Source organism: Mytilus californianus, unplaced genomic scaffold (assembly GCF_021869535.1).
Source record: "Mytilus californianus isolate M0D057914Y unplaced genomic scaffold, xbMytCali1.0.p SCAF_4, whole genome shotgun sequence".
Taxonomy (NCBI): domain Eukaryota; kingdom Metazoa; phylum Mollusca; class Bivalvia; order Mytilida; family Mytilidae; genus Mytilus; species Mytilus californianus.
The window spans coordinates 17,842,851-17,865,926 of record NW_026262690.1 but is presented as its reverse complement, the minus strand read 5'-3'; the positions used below and the strand labels follow the sequence as shown (position 1 = coordinate 17,865,926).

At 31.6% G+C, this 23,076-nt stretch overlaps 1 protein-coding gene across 1 annotated transcript in view; it reads right to left on the bottom strand.

The window, feature by feature from the left end:
* Positions 1 to 22,149, bottom strand: part of LOC127737590 (uncharacterized) — a 48,085-nt gene extending 25,936 nt beyond the window's left edge. The window contains exons 1-5 of the mRNA XM_052248421.1: positions 22,069 to 22,149; positions 13,112 to 13,172; positions 6,788 to 6,892; positions 2,529 to 2,547; positions 980 to 1,100 (exon numbers count right to left, since the gene is read on the bottom strand). Coding sequence (XP_052104381.1) covers positions 980 to 1,100; positions 2,529 to 2,547; positions 6,788 to 6,800 — 153 coding nt within the window. The 5' untranslated portion in view covers positions 6,801 to 6,892; positions 13,112 to 13,172; positions 22,069 to 22,149. The remainder of the gene's footprint in view (positions 1 to 979; positions 1,101 to 2,528; positions 2,548 to 6,787; positions 6,893 to 13,111; positions 13,173 to 22,068) is intronic.
* Positions 22,150 to 23,076: the final 927 nt, after the last annotated feature.

The following is a 23,076-nucleotide window of genomic DNA, read 5'->3' as shown; positions in this document are numbered from 1 at the left end:
GTTAGAAGTAAGACAGAAAACAACGCGTTACTTTAATGTATAAACAATTCCAGCATCGGCAGGGGTTCAAATCCTTCAATACACTTTATCGCTATTTAGTCCAAACCGGAAACACAGCTACGTAGACAACTTTCTGACAAAGGTCATCAACAAACGGCAACCACTGGAATAATGACTTTGTCAATGCCACAAAATATATGTATCGACTGGTGTAGGACAATAAGTGTAGCAATACATATTTAGTTTTGTTTTAAGCTATTAATAACAAAATCAATATCAGTACCGATAAAGACAATATTGAAAGAAATGTCTAAACGGCTAAATTGCCAACCTTAAAGATAAGTTTATTTAATGGATCAATAAGTTGCTGCTTTGGTATCTTCTCTCTGGTTTTTTTTTTACATGATCGGATCTAAATGTACGTGCTCTATAGACAACATCCCCGTAAAAAATTAAAGTTTCTATAGGTTCAACCAAACTTCTAAACCAAATCTTTGTATTCAGAAAACAATTTCGTGCAAGGTTTTCGTAATTTGTGGTAATGAAATCATGGTGTCAAGTTTCGTCAGTATTCGTCCAGGAGTTAAGGAAAGGTGGCACAAACAAGGCACACAGAGATATAGACATACTGACAGATGGACGAACGATTGGCTGGGGTGATTCCTATATACTCCAAAGACTTTGTTCTCGGAGTAGAATAAAGACAAACAGACAGCCATCAGTCAACAAAACCATACACAAACTACAAACAAAATATCAATCAAAATGAACCCAACAAAAAAACGGAATAAACTAAGTGATCTGTAAGGAAAATTTGTTCTTGCTCTACTAGTGACACTCGTCATGTGACTCGTGTCAAGGAAAATCCATAGATTAGTTCCATTCGATGATTTTACAATCGAGGCAATGAACATTGTATCTAGAATAAGTGAAACATAGCCTATGCCAACTACAACATGCACATGTACTTTTAACTTACTGTAAAAATTACATAAGGCTCACTGCTGGCATTACTATTGTCAGTTGAGCTTAAATTTGGATTTGTTTCTTCTCCCTCACATGCTGTGTTGGAATGTTCACCCTTTTTACTTTTGAATTGTCTTGCAAAACAAAAAAGAAGTTATTAAATCAAATAAGTTTTTCGATTTGATTAAGTAAAGCTGAATAATTTTATATAAACTTAATTTGGTACGTTTTCCACAGGTAGAAATATATAATCTAGTGGTAATTGAAGACCCACGTTTTATGTATATGTTTTGGAATATATAGCAATTTTAAGATAACCACAAAAAATGTAAATAAAGGTCAATGTGCTACAAACGATAGAATAAAGCTGAAAACATAAACTTAAAAAAAATGAGTATAGAAGAACTAACGATTTCGTAAGATGTATTAACATAAAGCTTAGAAATTTGAATTGTCCATATGGATAATCCTTTCCCATGGAAACACATATAAAATAGTCTGTATTCCTATATCAATCCATTTTGGTCCTGATCAATTTCTGCATAAAGTGTGAAATAAATTTGAAAATAAAAATTTTAATGCTTTTTCTTTGCTGTATAAAGATTAGTAGGGACATGCTGTGGTTAAAATGTTCACTTCCAAGTTGACATTTCTCAGTTCCAACTTAACATTTCGCACTTCGAAGTGGGCATTCCTCACTTATAACTTGATGTTTCTAACTTCCAAGTTTACCATTTTCACTTCCATGTTGACATTTTGCAACGTTACAATACTCACTTTCGAGTTGACATGTTTAAAAATTTCAAGTTGACATTACATCAGTATTAATTTGACCTTGAGCAGTTCTAATGTGACATTTTGCAATTCCAATGTCTCCCTTCCAAACTTAAATTTTTCAGTTCCAAGATAACGTTCCTCACCGCCAAGTTGGAACTGAGAATTATCAACTTAAAACTGAGATATGTCAACTTTAAAGTGAGAAATTTTAACAACATAATGTCACTACTGGTCTTTCGTGTGCGAATACATTTAATGGATATACAAGCATGATATGGAGTTTACTTTTCCATAGCTGTTTCACAGTCAGTCAGTCAGTACACTTATCAATAACGAATTCACATAAATGTTTGTTTCAATGTATTATTTGATAATTGTAGTATACCAACTAATTACTTTATTATTATATATAAATTTACTTTGAATGGGAATGCAAACTTACCCTATCATTTTAAGATCTATGAAAGCAGGTAAGTAAAGAACAACTGATGGGACAATGTTCTGAAATTTAAATAGATGCATTGACGCATTTGCGAATTTATTTTACCAAATAAAGACACAAGAGTTTAGTGAACAATGTTACAGTTATTGTGATTTACCCCGGGTACTTTCTTGTCATATTATTTTTTGAAACCCGGGAATCTATAACATACTTATATTCATTTGACTCCTTAGACTGAATTGTGATTCATCTTAAACTACAAATGCACGAAGAGTGTGTGTACAGGCATTACAATCTACTTGGATAATAATAAAAAAAAACTTTTAACTTTAGCATGACTCACCCGCCAGCAGGTTTATCATCTGAAATATACAATGAAGATTATAAAAGGGATACACTTAAATATCTTTTTCTACTCTAAAACAACTTAAGACGATATTATCCTAGAAGAGATTTTAGTCAATTCTACCGTAGAAGTGTCTTATGTGGAGCAGGTTCTTCTTACCCTTCCGGAGCACCTGCTATCACAAGGTTTTCGGTGGGGTTCATGTTTCTCAGTCTTTAGTTTTTTCTATGTTGTGTTTTGTGTACTATTGTTTGTCTGTTGGTCTTTTTTTTGGCATGGCGTTGTCAGTTTATGTTCAACTTATGAGTTTGAATTTCCTTTTGGTATCTTTCGCTACTCCTCCAGAATTGCCAGAGAAAAGAACCTAACAGTTCTATTTCTGGAATAGTTTGGACAGCTGTATTTACTTAATTCAATTTAATTAATTAGCTGATTATTTAATTCATTTATATATTTATTTGTCTTATCTATTTATTTTCTTCCTTCCTTTTTTACTTAATTTTCTAATTTCTTTTTTTTTATCTTATTTTATATATTTTAGGAAATCGTTGTTTCTTTTCATAATTATTTATATTTATCATTATATATGTTTCTTAAATTTGAAACAAATTAATTGTTTTTTCTTGTCAGTTTCATCAATTGATGTTATCAGCGTATACCAAAATAAACATAATAAAACTAAACCAGATATGTATAAATACATATATTTATTTTATGTCATAATCTTCAATCCGGTAAACCCAAGTATAAAAAATACTTCCAAAGAAAATAATAGAGGAAGCAAATGTGCAATCCAAATATCTTACATTAAAAGAGAGGCGAAAGATATAGAAAGGATATTCAAACTCATTAATAAAAAGAGATTTATCCTGCTGAACTGACTTTAAATAAAGCTAATACTAACAATGAACACTGCCCTTTCCTGGATCTTGATATCTATATCTTAAACGGGAAGCTTAATACCAAAATTTATGATAAAAGAGATGATTTTTCATTTCCTATTGTAAATTATCCATTTTTAGATTATGACATTCCCTTGTCACCATCTTATGGTGTTTATATATCTCAACTTGTTCGATTCGCTTGTGTTTGTAACAACGTATTTGATTTCAACGAAAGAAATCTCTGTATTACTGAAAAATTATTACACCAGGGTTTTCGATATCACAAACTAGTCAAAACATTTACTACATTTTATCATCGGTACAAGGACATCATTCGTAAATATAAATCAACATGCAGACATCTTATACGTTCAGGTATTTCACATCCAATATTTTATGGTAATATTCTTTACAAAGCACAAAAATGTCGGCATTCACCTCAAAAGCTAACCAAATCTTTAAACAGACTTGTTCGGAAAGGATATAGTTACGATACTGTTGTCAGGTCATTAAGGATTGCATATTTTGGTATTAATATTGATTCACTCATAGGGTCTTTGCATCGGAATATAAACACATTTATTCTAAAACTAGTTGTTGGCATGATACGGGTTATGTTCTTCTCATATATTTTATGATGGTATGATACTAAACCCCTAACGGGAGGAATTGTACTTGACTTTCATATGATGAAGACATAATCTTTCAATCAGTTTAATTGAGGTCTGGAACTGGCATGTCAGTAACTGCTAGTAGTCCTTATTTAATTTATGTATCATTGTCATTTTGCTTTGTTTCTTTTGTTACCTATTCTGACATCGGACTCGGACTTCTTTTAAACTGAGATTTACTGTGCGTATTGCTATGTGTTTCTTTATTCTACATTGGCTAGAGGTATAGGGGGAGGGTTGAGATCTCAGAAAACATGTTTAACCCCGCCGCATTTTTGCGCCTGTCCCAAGGCAGGAGCCTCTGGTCTTTGTTAGTCTTTGTATGTTTTTTAATTTAAGTTCATTTATATGTTTTGGAGTTTAGTGTGACGTCCATTTTCACTGAACTAGTACACAACTTTATTTAGGGGCCAGCTGAGGACCACCTCCGCGTGCGGGATTTTCTCGCTGCGTTGAAGACCCATTGGAGGCCTTCGGCTGTTGTCTGCTCTTTAGTCGGGTTGTTGTCTCTTTGACATATTCCCCATTTCCATTCTCAATTTTATTAGAACATCCTGCTTCACATGTGACACCCGTAGTGTTACTCTTATAAATGCGATTTGGAGTTAAATCAAATAATTAAGAATCTAGCCTTTTTTAAAACAGTACTATCTAACCCTATGACATAACTAAATTCGTATCTCATCGGTCATGTAAATTTCCGAAGCGTGAACTTGACCGGGTGTGAAATTTTCAATTGAAGCCGATTTTTCATGACAAAGGATGGACAAGACTGATACCAATTATATAAAAAAACACAACATTGAAAATCATAAAGCACAACGAACAACACTTAAAAGTAAAACAAAATCAACACGAGCCCTTTCAAACAGAAATAATGATAATCTTATGTGCTCTGGAAGGGGAAGTAGATCCTGATCTACATGTGGCATTCGTCGTATTGCTCATGTAAGTACAAACCGGTGGTAAGTCGAATTCGGTAGGTCACATTCGATTAAAAGGAGACGGGATTGTGGTTTCGACCAGCGAAACATATCCATCGTCACATCTGAAACAGATGTTCCATAACAGACAACCAACACGGTATAGGATCAGAAAAACAAAATGAAAACAACACGTTATTAATTTCATTCGTCAAAAGGTTTTTTTTTTTTACCTTCACCAGGAGCTCTCAAAGGCGAATATTTGAAAGCCGAATGAATATTAGAAGGGATGATTTCAAATTCTCCACTTGAAACTCTTGGTTTAATAACTTTTTTAATTAGCAGCGATCCTCCATGAAGGAAATTACTGCAGGAAATGCGAGCTCTGGAATATCGTATCAACTGGGAGATATATACTCCATAAGCAGGCGCTGCTGGAATGTTACTACGTAGAAATGGAAAGTTTTCAATTCGGAAGCTGAAATCATCTCTTTCGTTCTCAACCGACCCTCATTGTTGATTTGTAGATGTAAGTCGAGATATGAATCATATTTAACTGTATCTATACTGTATCCCTGAATGTGAAGTTAAAGGATAATGCTAGCTTCTTTTCCTTCCTTCTTCCTAAGAAGCTACTGTATGAAAACAGCCTCATATAAAAGTCAGCAAGAAGAGGAGCACATTTGGTTCCCATTGGAATGCTGATTGTTTGTTTAAAAAAAGAATCATTCAAACGTAAGAAATATGTTGTCAATAAAAAAATCAAGCATCTGATAATGTCAGTATTAGAAAATTTTTTGTCTGAATCGGAGTGATGTTTTACATAGTATGATTTGTTCCTTCCTACGGTGGCCATTTGTTTTTATGAAACAAAGCAGGACCAGTTCTGTCAATTTTTTCTAAGTTTAGAATGTGAAATACTTGTGTAAAGGTGGAAAACCAAACGTTTTCAAGCTATTGCAAGAGGAAAGGCTCAACTGACCTTGGGAATATTTAAGTGTCCACATCCGATCACGCCACCCCTAGAGTATGTAGTTTAACAATAACTTAAAAGCCCGACTTTGTTTGCTAATAAAATGAATGTAAATAATTTCGAAAGAGGTTTTGGAGAAGCACTTTGATAACCCAGCAATATAAATTTGTTTTTAAGGACACGTGTGTAATTCCGGTAACTAATACAGTGAAGGAAGATCCAACACTTCATTTTAAATTCCAAAGGAGCATATAACAGATATGATTATTCAGGATTTGTCCCATTGGTAACTGTCGTGTGAGTTTATGACGAGTTTCCAAGTTTATCAAGTAGTTTATGTAATGCGATGCACACACGATGCTAGAATAATGTTATTATTGATAACAATTACTGAAATATTAAAAATATTTTTCTATACTGTTTAAGCATTATTTTATACAAATATTAAAAAGGATTAGAACACAGGGAGAATTAATAGAATAAGCATACTTCTAAGAGTATATTTATTTTTGCAATTTAATTTGTTCACAGATATGAACATGATGAACTGCTCCTAACTTTCAAAACTACTAATTTGCTCTAAGTAGTTATCAGTAAAGTGCTCCAATTTCCGTCATTCAAAACTGATCTAGGCTAAAACAGTTCTAGACCAGTTCAGAAGAAATCTATGACAGATGATTTTGGGTGAGAGGTTATAACTGATCTCAATATACATGAAGAAGGTGTCTTGCTAAACAAAATCGGTGTTAAACGTTTGTTTTAGTATGTTCTAATTCTTATTTCAGTAAATAATATAAAGCATTACCTGGAAAATCCATTGCATTTATTCTTTAAGTACAACTTGGTCAACTATACACTAACAATTGCATGATATGTCTCATTATCTTATCAATACTAAGCTTGTCAAAAACTGAAAAATACAAAATGAAAGAGAAAAAAAACCATTATGTATTATCAAACAGAAAATAATTGTAACAAGATCCATCATATTTTGTTTGATGTTAAGGAACATAGTTTAAAGCGAAATCAAACGAAAGTCATATGCTAAATGGTTTTAAATTCCTGTTCGGTAAACAATACACAAAAGAGAATCAATCACTAGCTCCGAATCCTCTAAAAAATAGCATACTTACAAAAAGAATAAGAATCAACAAGCGCTTATACAAAGATATACATTTTTTTCAATACTTCCAATTGTTCTGTTATTAGTTGTAATACGTAATAATTCTATATCGTTAGTATTTCTGTAATTATAAAATACAATCATAATAAATAAGGCAGGCGTGACATTTCAGCATATACGTTCTTCTCTATATCTCTTTAAACTCAAATATTTTAGAGTGACATGAATTGAAAATATCAGTTGGGTATAATTGGTTTACATGTTTTCGGAAAAACATTGGTGTCATACATATGTTTATATTCAAATATTTCAAACCTTTCATAAATTTAAATGTTAGGGTTCAAAGAGGTCATTGAAAATCCCAAACTCGGTGTCTATTTTTAACAAAAGGAAATCATATATATTTTTAACTGAAATGTAATACATTTGTTTGTTTTGAATGATCACAATATATTAATAGTATGTTACAGTAGTCTGCAGTAGTTAACTGATGATCAAATCTCGTAAATCGATTAAGAAAGACAAACTAGAGTAAATCATAAATCAAAATTGGAAGTCAATTAAAACATAGTCTATATATGTTTTCCTTTTGCATGTTTAGATGTTTTGGTTATTGATGTCGTTAGGTTATCTTTTGATTTATATACTATATATAATCAAATTAATATGAGCGGGAAAACAGCTTCTTTCCTAAATAATAATATTTTGTTTCAAAATATGACATAATGTTGCCAGAACCCAATATACACATGTGGAGCTGTAAATGTGACTAACGTTGTAAGAATTGTAACCTAGATACTGAAATGGATACTCATACCCCTCTTATCGATAATACGAAATAAGAAGACAAGAATGTGTAGGTAGAAATTTTTTGATCACACTACGACCATTAACAAAGAGTTTAGCCAGTACATCGGAAACTATAAAGGACAAATGATAAATGTAAACAAAGCGACAGAGAAAACCTACAGCATGATTAAGCTTATAGAATTAACAGTTTATAATTAAGGTAGACGTTAACCAACAGCAATAACTAGGCTATGGGCTCCTGATTTTGGACATGCACGTGAAAAATATGGCAGGGTTAAACATGTTTGTAAACTCCCATCCTAAACTTGGATAGCAGTGTAACTGAAAGCAATCAAAAACACATGAAAAAGTCAGTCGTAAATGGACTAGTTAATCAAATCTTTACTAAAAATGGCGAAATCACAAGGAGACAAAAATACAAAAATTAACGATTTAAGAGTTTAAGAACGCTTTTTCAACTAATCAATTCAATATGCCAGGTTTCCTTGATTAAAACACCAATAAGTAAAAAGTCTAGTGTTAAACATCAGAAAAATGCACGATCTTGTAAATTATGTGTACTGGCAAGATGTAGGACTATAAGTGTTGATGATTCTTATAATGTAATTCATACTTAGTAACATAATAAAATATTGCATATAAAATTACTGTTAATACTAATAAAACATTAATATAATATGTCCCCATAGTATTTTCTATCTCTTTTTAGGGATCTTTCCACACTGTTGAATAGATAACCTTTAAGATTACGTTAACACGAATCACATTTATTTACTAGGTTTATAACAAATATTACTAGACACATTTTGATGTCATATTACGTTTGTAAATAAGATACATAAAAAATTCTGTTTGAAATAAGGTACAGCACAAATTCCAAATCAAATCGTTTTATCTATGAAAACAATTTTCTGAGGATTTTACAATCCCTGACCAAACAATTTACACACATGAAAAACGTCGCCACAGTCACTAGCGTTGAGAACAAATTTAGAAATATTAACACCGTAAGAAGTGGATAAAGGCATATCATTGAAAATTGACTTATATAAATGATATTTAAATGTGGCATCAATAATATATTTTGTATACGTTATTTTGAAAGATCACTTGTTTAGTGATTATCATTTTTATATTTATGTAAGTTGAAATTTCTTTTTTTCCAAAGAGAACCATAACTTGCTTATATTTAGAAAAAAAATCCCTTCTTGATAATGCTTGAATCTTTCGCCGAGAGTGTGTGTGGCATAAAATCGTTAACGTTTCTATTTCTTTCGTCAGATTGTTGGCCTATTGACGTTCTTATCTAAATCTGTTGCACAATGTTCATTTTAATACTCGATTATGTTATCATTTAATCGTAAGTCAGCTATAATCTATTACCTTTTCTGTAGAATGACAATTTAGATTATGAATCTTTTAAATAAGGTTTGTCTTCAAGAATTCTTATTGAGAAGTTTCGTAATTTCAATATGATGTTAGATGTAGGTACTATACACATTAATAGTGCTATGAATTGTAGACATCTATGAAAAATTCACAGTTCTGTAAGACGTAGGTGTATTTAAACTTTTATGATAGATGTGGGCATCATCGAATATTTGTGATGCTAGTATGTATTTGGCTCAAACATTTGCAAAATCGGAAGACGTAGAATTTCTAAGCAATTCATAGAACTCCATAATACAGCTCCATCTAAATTCTTGGTGTTTTCATATTAGTAATTTCCTTTTGTAAACTGTAACATTTACAAATCTGTTATCCTGTATGAGAAAACTGTTGTCAAACTTGTGAAATCTGAAGACGCTTGTATCTTTCCACCTAGAACCAAGTCTTTGATTTACAGTTTCTCTATCGATTTTTTTCTATCGACTAGTTTGACATGGACTAATTCCAGACTGTTGATTTTTTGGAGGTATCCCGATTGTCACCTCTTACACGAAAATTATCTGTTAACTGTAAATTTTTATACTTGAAATGTTATAGAGATTTGCAGTTTCGTAGCGAATACTAGAAACTGAGAAACTAAGGCAGACATCATCTGTAATCCAAACTCTGTTCTTTACTGGTCAATTAATAACATAAAAAAGAACACACTTACACACTGAGGTCCTTTTTAGTTTTCATGTTAAAAAATTGTACCTGGAAATATGTTTTTATTTAAAGCGAAGTGTGTAAAGATACTAATATCAGTGACAATACACCTACGTCAAGAAATTGCAGAAACTCCAAATAAATTTATGGCCCTAGCTCTATGATATAACAGGAGACCTTAACATCATCCAGAACCGAGAATTGAAATAATTTCTTAGAAAAAATTATCAAGTAGAATGAATATCGTAACATCATCAACGAATCACTTCATACTTACTGTTTAAAAGAATAAAACAGGAAAAGCTGATAAAAATCATTAAATTTTTTTTCCCAATTAAGTAATTGTTGATATTCGTATTAAACATTTTAAAGAACATCTTACTCCTAACAACGACCATAGTAGCCTTATTTCTCATATCAATTCTTGTCCCGGTTGATAAGGCTGCCATGATCTTATTATTGTTTGACATAATTTTTTTATTCAGGTTCTGCAAAAGGGAATCACAAATTCATCAACATTCCAACTGACACAATTTTCGGAAATTGACATCTTTAACAAACATAAACTTTTTGCTATCTCTTTACAAGCTGAACCAAATAAAATGAAAGTTTCAACTATGTACTGGCTTTCAAAGCTACACAAAACACCTTCAAATATAGATTTATTTCGTCATCAAGCCATTATTCCACTACATAACTGTCTATTCTACTAACTAGTTCTCTTTGTACAATCGAAAACTTGTTAATAAATTTTTCAAATAAGGTCTACGAAAATAGTGGAATTATTAACTTTTGGAGTGTAAACAAATCGTTGGAAGTACTTGATGTTTTGCATGCTCATATAGGCGCTTTCGAATTTGTTCAAAGTTTTGAATGTTCTACTTTATATACCACTTTGCCTCATAATCTCACTAAAAAAATCACATACCTAATTAAATTGGCATTTAAAGTCTGAATGTGAATATATATGTTCAAACTCTTTATATGGTCACTTTCGTGACTACAAACAAAAGAACAATGGTTTGATATGATAACTGCACTTTCATTTTACTAGATAAAACTTTGTTTACTATGTAGAACCTGTACATCGCCAAGTTATCGGAATTCCAATGGGGACTAAATGTTCATCACACATAACGGATCTATTTCTGTATTGTTCCGAATCACAATTTATTTCAAACATCAGCATAGACCCATGTTAATAACATCTGATACAAAAAAATTAATAACACGTTTAGATATAATATTTTGGCGCTCAATAATGACGACTTCCGTTTGTTGACTAAAGAGAGTTATGCTGTTGAACGTACTTTAAATAAAGCTAATATTAACAGTGAACTCTGCCTTTTGCTATGTATTGATATCTTATTTTCCATCGAGAAGCTTAACACTAAAATTTACGATAAAACAGATAATTTTGCATTTCCTATTAAGAATTGTCCGTGTTTAGATCGTAATGTTCCCTTAGCGCGTCTGGCGCAAATACAAAATGTCAATCCTGGTATCTATGATGAGTTTATTTACAACCACTGGGTCGATGCCACTGCTGGTGGAGTTTTTATTCCCTCAGGGTATCACCAGCCCAGTAGTCAGCACTTCTGTGTTGACATGAATCGTCATTGATATGGTCATAATTATAGATTAACTGTTTACAAAACTTTACATTTTTGAAATACTAAGGTTTATTTACCTCAGGAATAGATTACCTTAGCTGTATTTGGCAAAACTTTTAGGAATTTTTGGTCCTCAATGATCTTCAACTTCGTACTCTATTTGGCCTTTTTAACATTTTTTGATTCGAGCGTCAATGATGTGTCTTTTGTCTTTCCCTTAGCGCGTCTGGCGTAAATACAAAATTTCAATCCTGGTATCTATGATGAGTTTATTAGCACCGTCGCATGTTGTTTACATACATCAACAAGTTTGATTTGCGCCTGTATTTCACAACGTATCTGATTTTAACCAAAGCAATCTTTGTATTATTCAAAAATAATTACACCAGGGTTTGTGGATATCACAAAATTGTCAAAACTTTTACTGAATTTTTTTCATCGGACATCGTTTGTAAATATAAATCACGGTGCACACAACGCATATACGTATACGTTCAGATATTTCAAATACCATTTTTTATGGTAATATTCTATACACAGCACAGAAATGTCGTCATTCAACTATCCTAAGATATAACGACTTAAGGACAACAAGGAGGACCAACTCGAGGAATACTTAAAACGAATTGCAAGTTTTAGACAGATTTTGGCCTAAATGAACATACCATTTTATCTGATGTGTATTATAATGCCTCGTAATAATGAATAAGATCTCAAACGCATTAAATGTTTTGTTTTTCAGATCAGGAAGTGTTCTATGGACAATTTTATAACAATACAAAACTCTACACAGTTGTCAAAGCATTGAATAATATTTGTAATTCAAAACTATAAAAAGGTTGGTTTCAGAAATTTAAATAGCTTAATATGTTGCATTCCGACGGTGTACATTAATTATTCAATATTTGTAACATATATTTCAATTGTTCTTTTTACATATTTGGCAGTATTTATCTAACAAAAACCAAACAAGACTTTTGAATGACCTACTTGACATAAATTTTGCGATAATGTTTAAGCATGCACCACAATCGCATAAGACATTATTTGCAGAAGTAAAATGAAAAATGGTAATATTGAATTTTCCTTTTTCTAATAATACAAATAAGTACTGAAATCCCATAATAAACATTTGTAAATGTAATCTTCTTGTCATGGATAATTAAAATATGATTGATTAAACCCTATATGTTTTCGTATTAATTCTGTTAATCAAATATGACTTTTTCTCATAAAAAAATGAAAATAAGATTTCCATTTTCATATTGTACGAATTCAGCTCAAATGACTTACTAATCCAAAGGAATAAATGTTTGAAAGATAGAAAAAGTTACAAAGAATGTTATGAAATAACTTAATTTTAATTATTAGTTTATCAATTGTCTCAGTAAAATCCCATATATAAATATCTTTATATCCGAAATACTTTTTTTGAAATAAAACATCAGTTGCGATCAATGGAAAATGTTGTCAAAATGTATGCTCTTACCTGTATTATACTTAATATACTATATAACTGTGCAGTCTAGTTCGTTTTTTTGTCTTATTTCCTAAAATAAACAAAAAAGGTGCAACTATGACTATTTTACCTAACATATGCTTCCATAATACACGACAAAAAAGGACAACCATTAACTAAAAAAAAAAACAAAAAAAAAACAAACTATAAAATGTAAAAAAATGTGGCATGATGTCTAATACGATAACTATGAAGCCTAATCGAAATTAACGGGAAAAGTTACACATCACAATAAGGCATTCAACGATTCGAAAAAACACATACAGTACTTCAAGGGGTAGCAGGCTTCAGTTTGACAAAATTTGATATGTTTTGACCCCCCCTCCCTTGAAAAAAGTAAATAAATTAAAAGTTATATTTCAAGGAAACCGTCTTTCATTTGCACTTTTATCTATTGAATCCGATCTTCCTCCTCCCATCAACTCCCTTTTGAATAAGTTTCATTCCAATTAAGTAAAAGAAACTTAAGTTACCATTTGGAAACTATTTTCCAAGAGTTTCTAATTGGAGAAACAGTGACCTTGAACTTTGACATTGTACTTCCAAAATCAATAGGCGTGTTCTATTTTCTATATCTTCCATTTGTATAATAAATCCCATTCCAATCAGGTAAGGGAAACTCAAATTTCAATATGTAAAGTATCCATTATCTATTGTTAGTAAAAATGGCATTTAACTTTCAGTTATTGCCTCACAAATCATTAGGCCTATTCTTTAATATTTTTTAATATAGGCCTATATATTTTATCTGCTTAAGCTACAAGATAAAATCAAGCTAATATCTCGAACAATGTTTCCATAAAACATTATTTCTTGTAATAGTGAACTCTGCAATACCTACCCCAATATATATTGTTGTTGTGACCAAATTAATAAAAGCTACTGATCAGTCTAAACATAGACTAAACAGATCTTAATTGACTGCAAGTGAAGCGTCAAAAATATGGGTGCAAATGGGGAACATTAGCTGTGTAAAGGGCGGGCGATTATGAGCCTTTTCTCCAACTATTTGTAAACTCCTCTGAAGCGTCATGAAACGGCATGTTTTACGTGCTTCTTTTCAAACTAAAATTTGGACCGCATCACACCTTGCTAAACGCCCTTTTCCGTCACCTTTAGAATACGGATGGCGAGAGGTTAATAATACATTACACCCTGTGTATTTTGAAGGACATATGTCAGCAGAATTATGTGAGGGGTCAGAATTATGCAGAAATTCCCAATCATATTCCTTGACATATAAAACAGAAGAAACTCCTGGCTGAATTCTGTTGTTTAGACTTCTTTGAGGATATTGGGTTAAAATTATAAGTGTTTGCGAGGTATTTAGTGGTTTGGTTTCTTATGAATTAAATGCATGAGCTTTGTGCACGAGACGCAAGTCTGGCGTATTGAATTTTAAGCCTAGTACCTTTTGTTAGCTATTATTCGTGTGTTTCTTAGTCCTTTATGTTCTCCCATTTATTTGTATTGTGGTCCTGTCATGTGATGTTGTCGTTTTGGTGTTGTGTTTGACGTTGCCATAAAAGCGGGAGGTTTGGCATGCCACAAAACCAGGTTCAACCCACCATTTTTTTTCTTAAAATGTCCTGTACCAAGTCAGGAAAATGGCCATTGTTATGTTATAGTTCGTTTCTGTGTGTGTTACATTTTAATGTTGTGATGTTGTTGTGTCGTTGTTCTCCTCTTATATTTGATGCGTTTCTCTCAGTTTTAGTTTGTAACCCGGATTTGTTTTTATCTCTATCGATTTATGAGTTTCGAACAACGGTATACTACTGTTGCCTTTATTTGCCAAATACGCTTTCAGGGTAGTAGGCTTCAAGAAAACCCAATTTTTATCATTTATTGCAGAGGTTGAATGTCACCAGGTAAGGTAACTACTGTAACTTTAACGGAACATGTGTTGGTCTTGCATAATCGAACAAGTGTTTGAAAAAGGTCACTATTCATAAGAATCGACGTTTTGATAGTGTTTTTATTGTAAATTGAATTTATAAGATTTCTGCATCTGAAATTTAACATAAATTGCTACATAAATCTTTAAATTTTTAAAATATAGAGGAAATGAAATGAACATTTATAGCTGACTGTACGGTATGGACTTTGCTTATTGTTGAAGGCCGTACGGTGACCTATAGTTGTTAATTTCTTTGTCATTTGGTCTCTTGTGGAGAGTTGTCTCATTTGCAATCATACCACATCTTCTTTTTTATAGTATTTTTATCTTATGCAAAACTGTTACCAGCTGGATTACTTTTTGAAGCCATTGATATTTTGAAAGTAATTAATTTGACATATCCAATGGTATATAATATAGCCATATAGTATGTTTGACGATTAAATCTAAAAAATATTGAGTCTGGTCACCGTTGTAATTGCACACATATCTTTACTGTAAACTTCTGTTTTATTTATCATAACAATGGAGTAAAACTTAAAATGAAGAGTCCTCTGTTGGATTGAGCACTCACACACCGTACTAATTGCACACATGTATTTACTGTAAACTTCTGTTTTATTTATCATAACAATGGAGTAAAACTTAAAATGAAGAGTCCTCTGTTGGATTGAGAACTCACACACCGTACTAATTGCACACATGTCTTTACTGTAAATTTCTGTTTTATTTATCATAACAATGGAGTAAAACTTAAAATGAAGAGTCCTCTGTTGGGTTGAGAACTCACGAGCATGTAAACATTTTGACAGCTGTTTACCAAGAAATTGAATATTAAAAAAGTAAAATCTCATTAATCGAATTAAGACGAAACAGTTTAAAAAAAACCACAAAAAACCATCAAAAGTGGTGACCTACAGTCGAATCTCGATAAGTTGGAATCCGAGGGACCTGAAATAACTATTCGACTCATTCGAGGTGCGAGTTATCAGAGATTACGAGTTCATAATTTTATACCATTTTAATATTGTACCTTGTTTTATCAGCCCGATGTAAAAGGCAGAAAACGTATTGAATATCCCAATGAATATACATTGACAGTACATGCAGTATTAAAAATAATTCATTTGATAAAAAACCCAGACAGACAGTTCACATCTGATATTTACAAAAGATAAGGAAATTTAAAATATGGAAGTACTTGCGAAACGAAAAAAAAATTTATAGATGTATAATTTTTCTAATTTCTCATAAGACGCTTTCTGCTGAGGTCAAGTCTTCCTGTATTAACAAAGCTTTATCAGTTTAGTTAAAGTTTTCATCATTCATTGATCTTTTTTGAACTTTTCGGCTTGGAACTTTAATTCGTTCCCTAATTATCTCAGGTAAAAATTGTTCCACAAACATAATTTTCCTTATGATCAAACATCAAGTACAAACAAAATGATGAGCATAGAACAAATGACAAAACTTATTTTGGTGCATTATAAAAACATATCCCGCAATGGTGGTAAGTCGTGCACTTAAGGCCATTTTTTATTTTATTTTTCTGTAGACTTAGCTTTGTTTTTTTATTACTGTGTATTGTCAAGCTTGGTTACTTATAATTGTTTCTCAGTCACTGAATGTATGATGTTGTTCCATACTGCAGCAGCTGACGCGGTTTGTTTACATTAAAATTCTAATGGCTTCAAAACCACGTGACACATTGAATCGTTATACCCAATCAAATTGCTCTACTGTCAATTAGGTGATTTTTTAGTACAAGGCAATTACATTATTTGTTTGTATGATATTGCTTTGAAATAGTTTGCAATAAATTGGGGGTTTATTCAATCGGACACCTCATTTTTAGCCATGAAATTTGATATCAATGGAATTTTATATGAATATTTACTTATGGTCAGAATATCGATATCTTTATATTGAACAAATATTTTTTTTATGAAAAATATATGTATATTGTTTTTTATTAACCTACTCTATATTCCCGAACAAAAATATGGCATGATTATCGTTTGTTTCCCAAAGTTTTCTTTCAATTTAGATGGGTTTTTTTCGCGGGAAAATCGCGTATGACGTAAGGTGCTTGCCATTTTGAAATTCTTAAAAATACGATTTGCTTGGCCTGTTTGGTTTGCCATTAAGATTGATGACGCTTAATGGAATGTAAACAAACCAATGGAGGCCGGAAAAGGGGATTTCTGAAGTTCTCGAATGTTTTTAGGCATTCGGAAGTCAGGTTTGAAACGGCCATTAGAAAATTGGCATTTTTGTACAATACTTTAGAATAACATTGAAAACATATCTTTCGAAATGTTTGTTTATTTAGAAGAGTAGAAAAAATGTATTCTGCACTAATTTTGTACGCTGGTATTAGCGAAGTGACATCAATGCGGAGTTTTCCCGTGTGATAAGTACAATAACAAAGTCCGAACGAACCGCCATGATGACCGATTATAGACTACGGTAGGATACAATTTCAATGTTTGGTTCATTATTTCGAACTGAAATTGTTTTCTTTTTCCTTCAAATATTTTCTTTATTTCGCACTTCGACACATCGAGGTTAATCTATGTTCATTTTTCTGCGAGGCGACTTCGAAACATGTTCGAGTAAACCGAGATTTCGAATCAACCGAATTCTTCTCATCAAAGATAGAAATGCCTTGAACAAATGGAAATTCTACCGTGACTAACAAAACAGCTCGACTCATCCAAGTTTTCCACACAACAGAGTTCAACTGTATTTCTGTCCGTTATTCCGAACATGAATTCCATGCGTTTCAAAAAGGAAAAGTAAAAACATATTCAATCATCTAAGCTTTAATTTTTACAAATTCCTTCTTTGGATGTGATTTCACGTACATCAACGGGAAAAACTTGGAATTCTTTTTCGAAAACAAAAATCATTAAAAAAAGTAACATTTTAGCCTAGATCGATTGGATTGGGGTTCCGTGTATTCTAGTAACATTATTCAACCATCTACACCTACTCTTGGAAATAATCGGGATATTTGCCAACCCATTTGGCTCCACAACAAACAATATTTTTATATATAGTATAGTAAATACAGCAATAATTAAAATCTTCAAAATTCAATAACACAATTTTCTCGAATGACAATACGCATTTATTATATTCATACAATACATAAGTTTGAAACTTTTCGCAAAAGCCTCGACGTTTTCTTTATACTAACTACAAAAGGAAATGTTATCTTAATTTACCACTTACAATATGTTAAATTAAATACCATTGCATATTTATCAATGAGCACAACATTGATTACATATACATGTATTAGATATTTGAAGCCGTAATTACAGTCGATTATGAATAAACGTATTTTTGTTATATCAGTCGTTGAAGTGATATTTATGAACGTAATGAACGTATACGTAAACCCAACATATCCTTGAATTCACAAGGACCGTGATTTCAGGATATTTTACCTTACTCATTGGGTAATTTCAAAAAGTGGATGAAGTTTGGTGGAAGCTATTTACGAGACTTAATAATATATCTAAAAGATTTAAAACATATGTACAAAAAAAACCAACACTTTCTTTTAAATCAGTACTTTACATCCAAATCTGAAACGCAATACATAAGGTTCACTTTTGGTTTTGATTTTTGATTTATTATATTCGTTTTTCAGAATTATACATATAATTACACATGGCTGTACTATTTTAATTGACTTTATGAACTTTCCTTAGCTTGAACAATTTTATCAAAATTTTCAAACATATGCGAAGCTATGCAACTGTAAATGTAAGTCAAGTATTTCAAAACTTATAACCTAGCTAATGAGAAATATAACAAAATTATCTTTTATACTTAACCCTTTCGCCGATGAGTCCCGGTTTACCGGGATTCACGCTTCAGACAGCTGACGATGAGTCCCGTTTTACCGGGATCGGAATACCTCTTTTATATTTCCCGCTCAAAACAGTGCAAACACGAGTTATCTTTCTTTGTTGAATACCCGGATGAAAGTGTAAACATGGCGCTTCCGTGTGTTGAAAACCGTGTCAAAATCAGAGGAAATTTACGGAATTTACGAGAATTTGAAATGAGGGAACATTTTTTTTGAAAGAATATGGAAGAATTGAAGCCAAACTAGTATACTTTTTTGACATAAAATGTCGTTTTATGTACAAAACACTTGGAATGGACATCGTTCAGTGTAAGGAATTTGTACAGCCTCATTAAATTTTTCAAAATTTTGCCGTTTTTGGTTAAAAATTACGATTTTGGGTCAAAGAGCAGAATTTTGAGAATTCACCTAGATAATGCCGAAAATTTGAAAATTTGAATTTTTTATGAAGAAAAATTATCAAAACATGAACAAAACTGTGAACATGGTGTTAGTGAATGAAATAAAGACACAAATAACTACAGACAAGTTTTTATTGACATTTATTATGAAGATCTCCCACTTGAGTAATAGTAGCCAGGGAAGCCATCGTCTCAGAGTAGCTTCTGTCTGGGCAGCTATCGGTGAAAGGGATAATGATAGGCCAGAATAAGTGAGTCGATTTCTTTGACGCCCAGAATAAAGCAATTAATATAGCTACATGGCTGATAGAATCATCCTAGGAGTTTTATGACCCTCAAACTTTATGAAATATTTTCATTAACTACCATGAAAAACAACTAAAAAATGAAATTACAAAAGTCCTCTCCGTCATCTAAATACATTTATGTTAATATTGTATTAGTCAATACATAATTGAAAGGTAAAAGCTAGGACTGAAAATTAAGGAGATTAGAATAACGAACAAGACGAAGATCCAGACCTTCTGAAAATGGATAACAGTTGAACCCTATTAGTAAAAACACAAACAAAACGAATGAAAGAAACAAGAGAGGTGTAGAAACACAAATACAAAAAGATCTCCTTGAACAGAAATCAGTTACTAGAAATAAATAATATACAATAAAGGTAGATGTGATATCAGTGTCAATGAAACAACTATCCATCAAAAGACAAAAGGAAAAGGGTGTAAGCTGAGATCACCCCCAGTTTTTGGTGGGGTTCGTGTTGCTTAGTCTTTAGTTTTCTATGTTGTGTCATCTGTACTATTATTTGTCCGTTTGTCTTTTTATTTTTGGCCATGGCGTTGTCAGTTTGTTTTTAAAATTTTTAATTTGGTTCAATGTTATTTGTCCTTCGGTTTATGAAGTTATTTCATGTCAATCATATCGCAATATCTTAAATCTATATAAGCATTTATTGGGACCAACACGTCACTAAAGACACAGGAATGGCAAACAGGGTCGGGAATATACACACCATAAGAAGAGAACACGAAATAACACAGGAAACGCAATAATAAAATGAACAACGGGAACGAATAATCGTCTCACTTGTGTTAATTTTAGATTAGAGCTACTCCAAATGTGAAATTGAAATATCGATACCAAGAAAGGAACAAAAGTCCTAAGCAAGAACATTTTCTACATCGTACCTAAAAAAGTATTAAACAAAAATACCGAACTTCAAGGTAAGTTAAAAAAGAGAGGAAGACTTTAAAACCGGACAAAATCAAACGTTATACTATATCAACAAACGAAACGACTGGGAAACAACTTAATGAAACAAAATACACGTAAAGTAAACACTTATTCAAAAATAATTTCAAAGTAAGTTAAAGTGTTTGTAGTTTGTGATAATATTCCACAAAATACAACACAAAACAACACAACAGTTTCTAAAGTAACTAAAATTTCAAAGTGCACAACACCACCAACCCCAAAAATCATTCAGGGAATTTGATAGCTGGAATTTCAGTCTTTGTTAAAATACATTTTTAAATTAGGGGCGATGTGAGTTTAAACTAGTTTATTAGAGACCTGAACCCTTATCAAATATCCATCAATGAAAAGTAGAATTTGAAATTAATTCAGTCTACAATAACGATATATCAGATAAAAACACACCAGGAAACAACAAGTACAATATCTTTACCGAATGCAAGTTCAATATCCCTAACTTCATGATATTTGATTATTCTTACACTCTAATATCAGTGGCGTTACCTCGGAGAAGATTTCACACAGCGTAATTCCCAGAATTTTGTTTTTGTTTTGGATCCTTGTTCTGTGAACTATGGTGGACAGGTTTTCTATTTACATCAGATATTGCTTTACATTTTATTGTGCAAAGCGTCAATGCAGTAACAAAGGAATATCTAAGTATTGCTTCAAACTATAAATAAGCGAATTGATGTTCATCCCACAAATTTCAAGATGAAATGATAGGACAGTATTACAATAATGTTTATAGATACGTCTTTAAACCAAAAAGAGAAGATTAACAAGATAATTCATAAACTTGTTGACTTAATAAATGTATCATTTAAAGACTAATCGCACTTTTGTATCTATAAAAAATCGGGATTGTCCACAGGAATTTGTTTGCTTTATTTGTCATTCAATGTTGTGATCAATTCTAAGAAAGACATAAATCACATCCAGCAAATTATGTAATATCTTATGTCACCACCAGGAAGCGATCTTAAAAGTTAATTTCTTCAATAAAAAAATCAATCTAAATTAGTATATATCATACGTGCTTAAATTCAATGCTATTGACCAAATCAGTCCGTTACTAAAAATTGAATGTCGATTCTATTCGTTGGTTGCAACTCCATCATGTTACTTATCTGTTAACGAATTTACGTTTAATATAGGTGATAATGTTATAATTGCTAAATTCCTGTTTGGAAACGTTATAACTCATGTCCACAAATGTTACTGAAAAATTACAATTATCTGAACATGATAATCATTTAAACAAATGTAAGCTAAAAAATACATGATGCAAAATATTCTTTTCTGTAGACGCATAATTGCAAACGTGAACTCTTCAAAATAGTATGTTCTTAGGATAGACAAATTATATTTGCAGGATTAAAAAGACGAAAACTCTTTGTCTGATCTTAACAAAGTCAATCTTAAATAATAATTAAACTGATATATATATATATATTCTACGGGTAGAAAAATATAATCCTACCTTAATGAAATCCGCTCTTAAAATCCCGTAGTATTCTTATTCCAGGAAGTAATTAAATGCCGTAATCACCTTGTGCAATTGGTCTTAAAATGTGTTTAGTAAAGTTTTAAATAGCATTTACTGTTTTAAATAATCTATTCATTAAAATTTTTAACACATCATTTGTTCTTACCAAGTAAAATTATTTAAGTACATCAAAATAGATAATGAAAAAGACATCCGATATTATTTTAGAAACAGAAATGATAGAAATATGCATTTTTTTTATATAAACGTATAATTTAAAACTATTACGTGCACCTTAGCACACCTATTATCATATATTATTTTTTGTAATTTCTTTTCCGATGGTAAAATTTCTTACACAGAACGTTCCACTAATGACTACTGGAAACAAATATAACTTTCTTTTAGACTTTTTTAAAGGATGAATATGCGTTTAACGTCCAATGGCAAATATTACTTTCATATCCAAACAGAACATGTTGATGTAATGTGAATATGAATACGATCCCTGTTGATTACACGACGGACTGAATCTAATTATTAACATGCTAATTCACAAGGTTAAAAGAACTCCACACTTGTTTTAACTCTTTAAGCAGATACTTTAAAAACATAATCATATACACTTGTAAACAAGACGCAGAAAACAAAAGACATCTATAGTTAAACATAAGGTCATTCATAATGTACGAGCTTCTATATAAAATACTAGCTCTAAATGAGCCCGAGTATAGACTTTATATTCTACATTATGAAGGTGATTAAGTATCAGTTTCTTTTTTTGATTCATTGATTATTTGTGTTTAACTCCACTTTCAGCACTATTAAGTATATCATGACGGTCAGTTTTTATCAGTGTAGCAAGAGAAAGTAACCGGAGAGAACCACCGACCGACGTCAGGACAAACAGATAATCCCAGTCAATTAATGTTGGAGTCAAAATATTCAGAGTGCTATACATCTAAACACCAATGGTGATATAAGACATACGAAGGGCTAAAA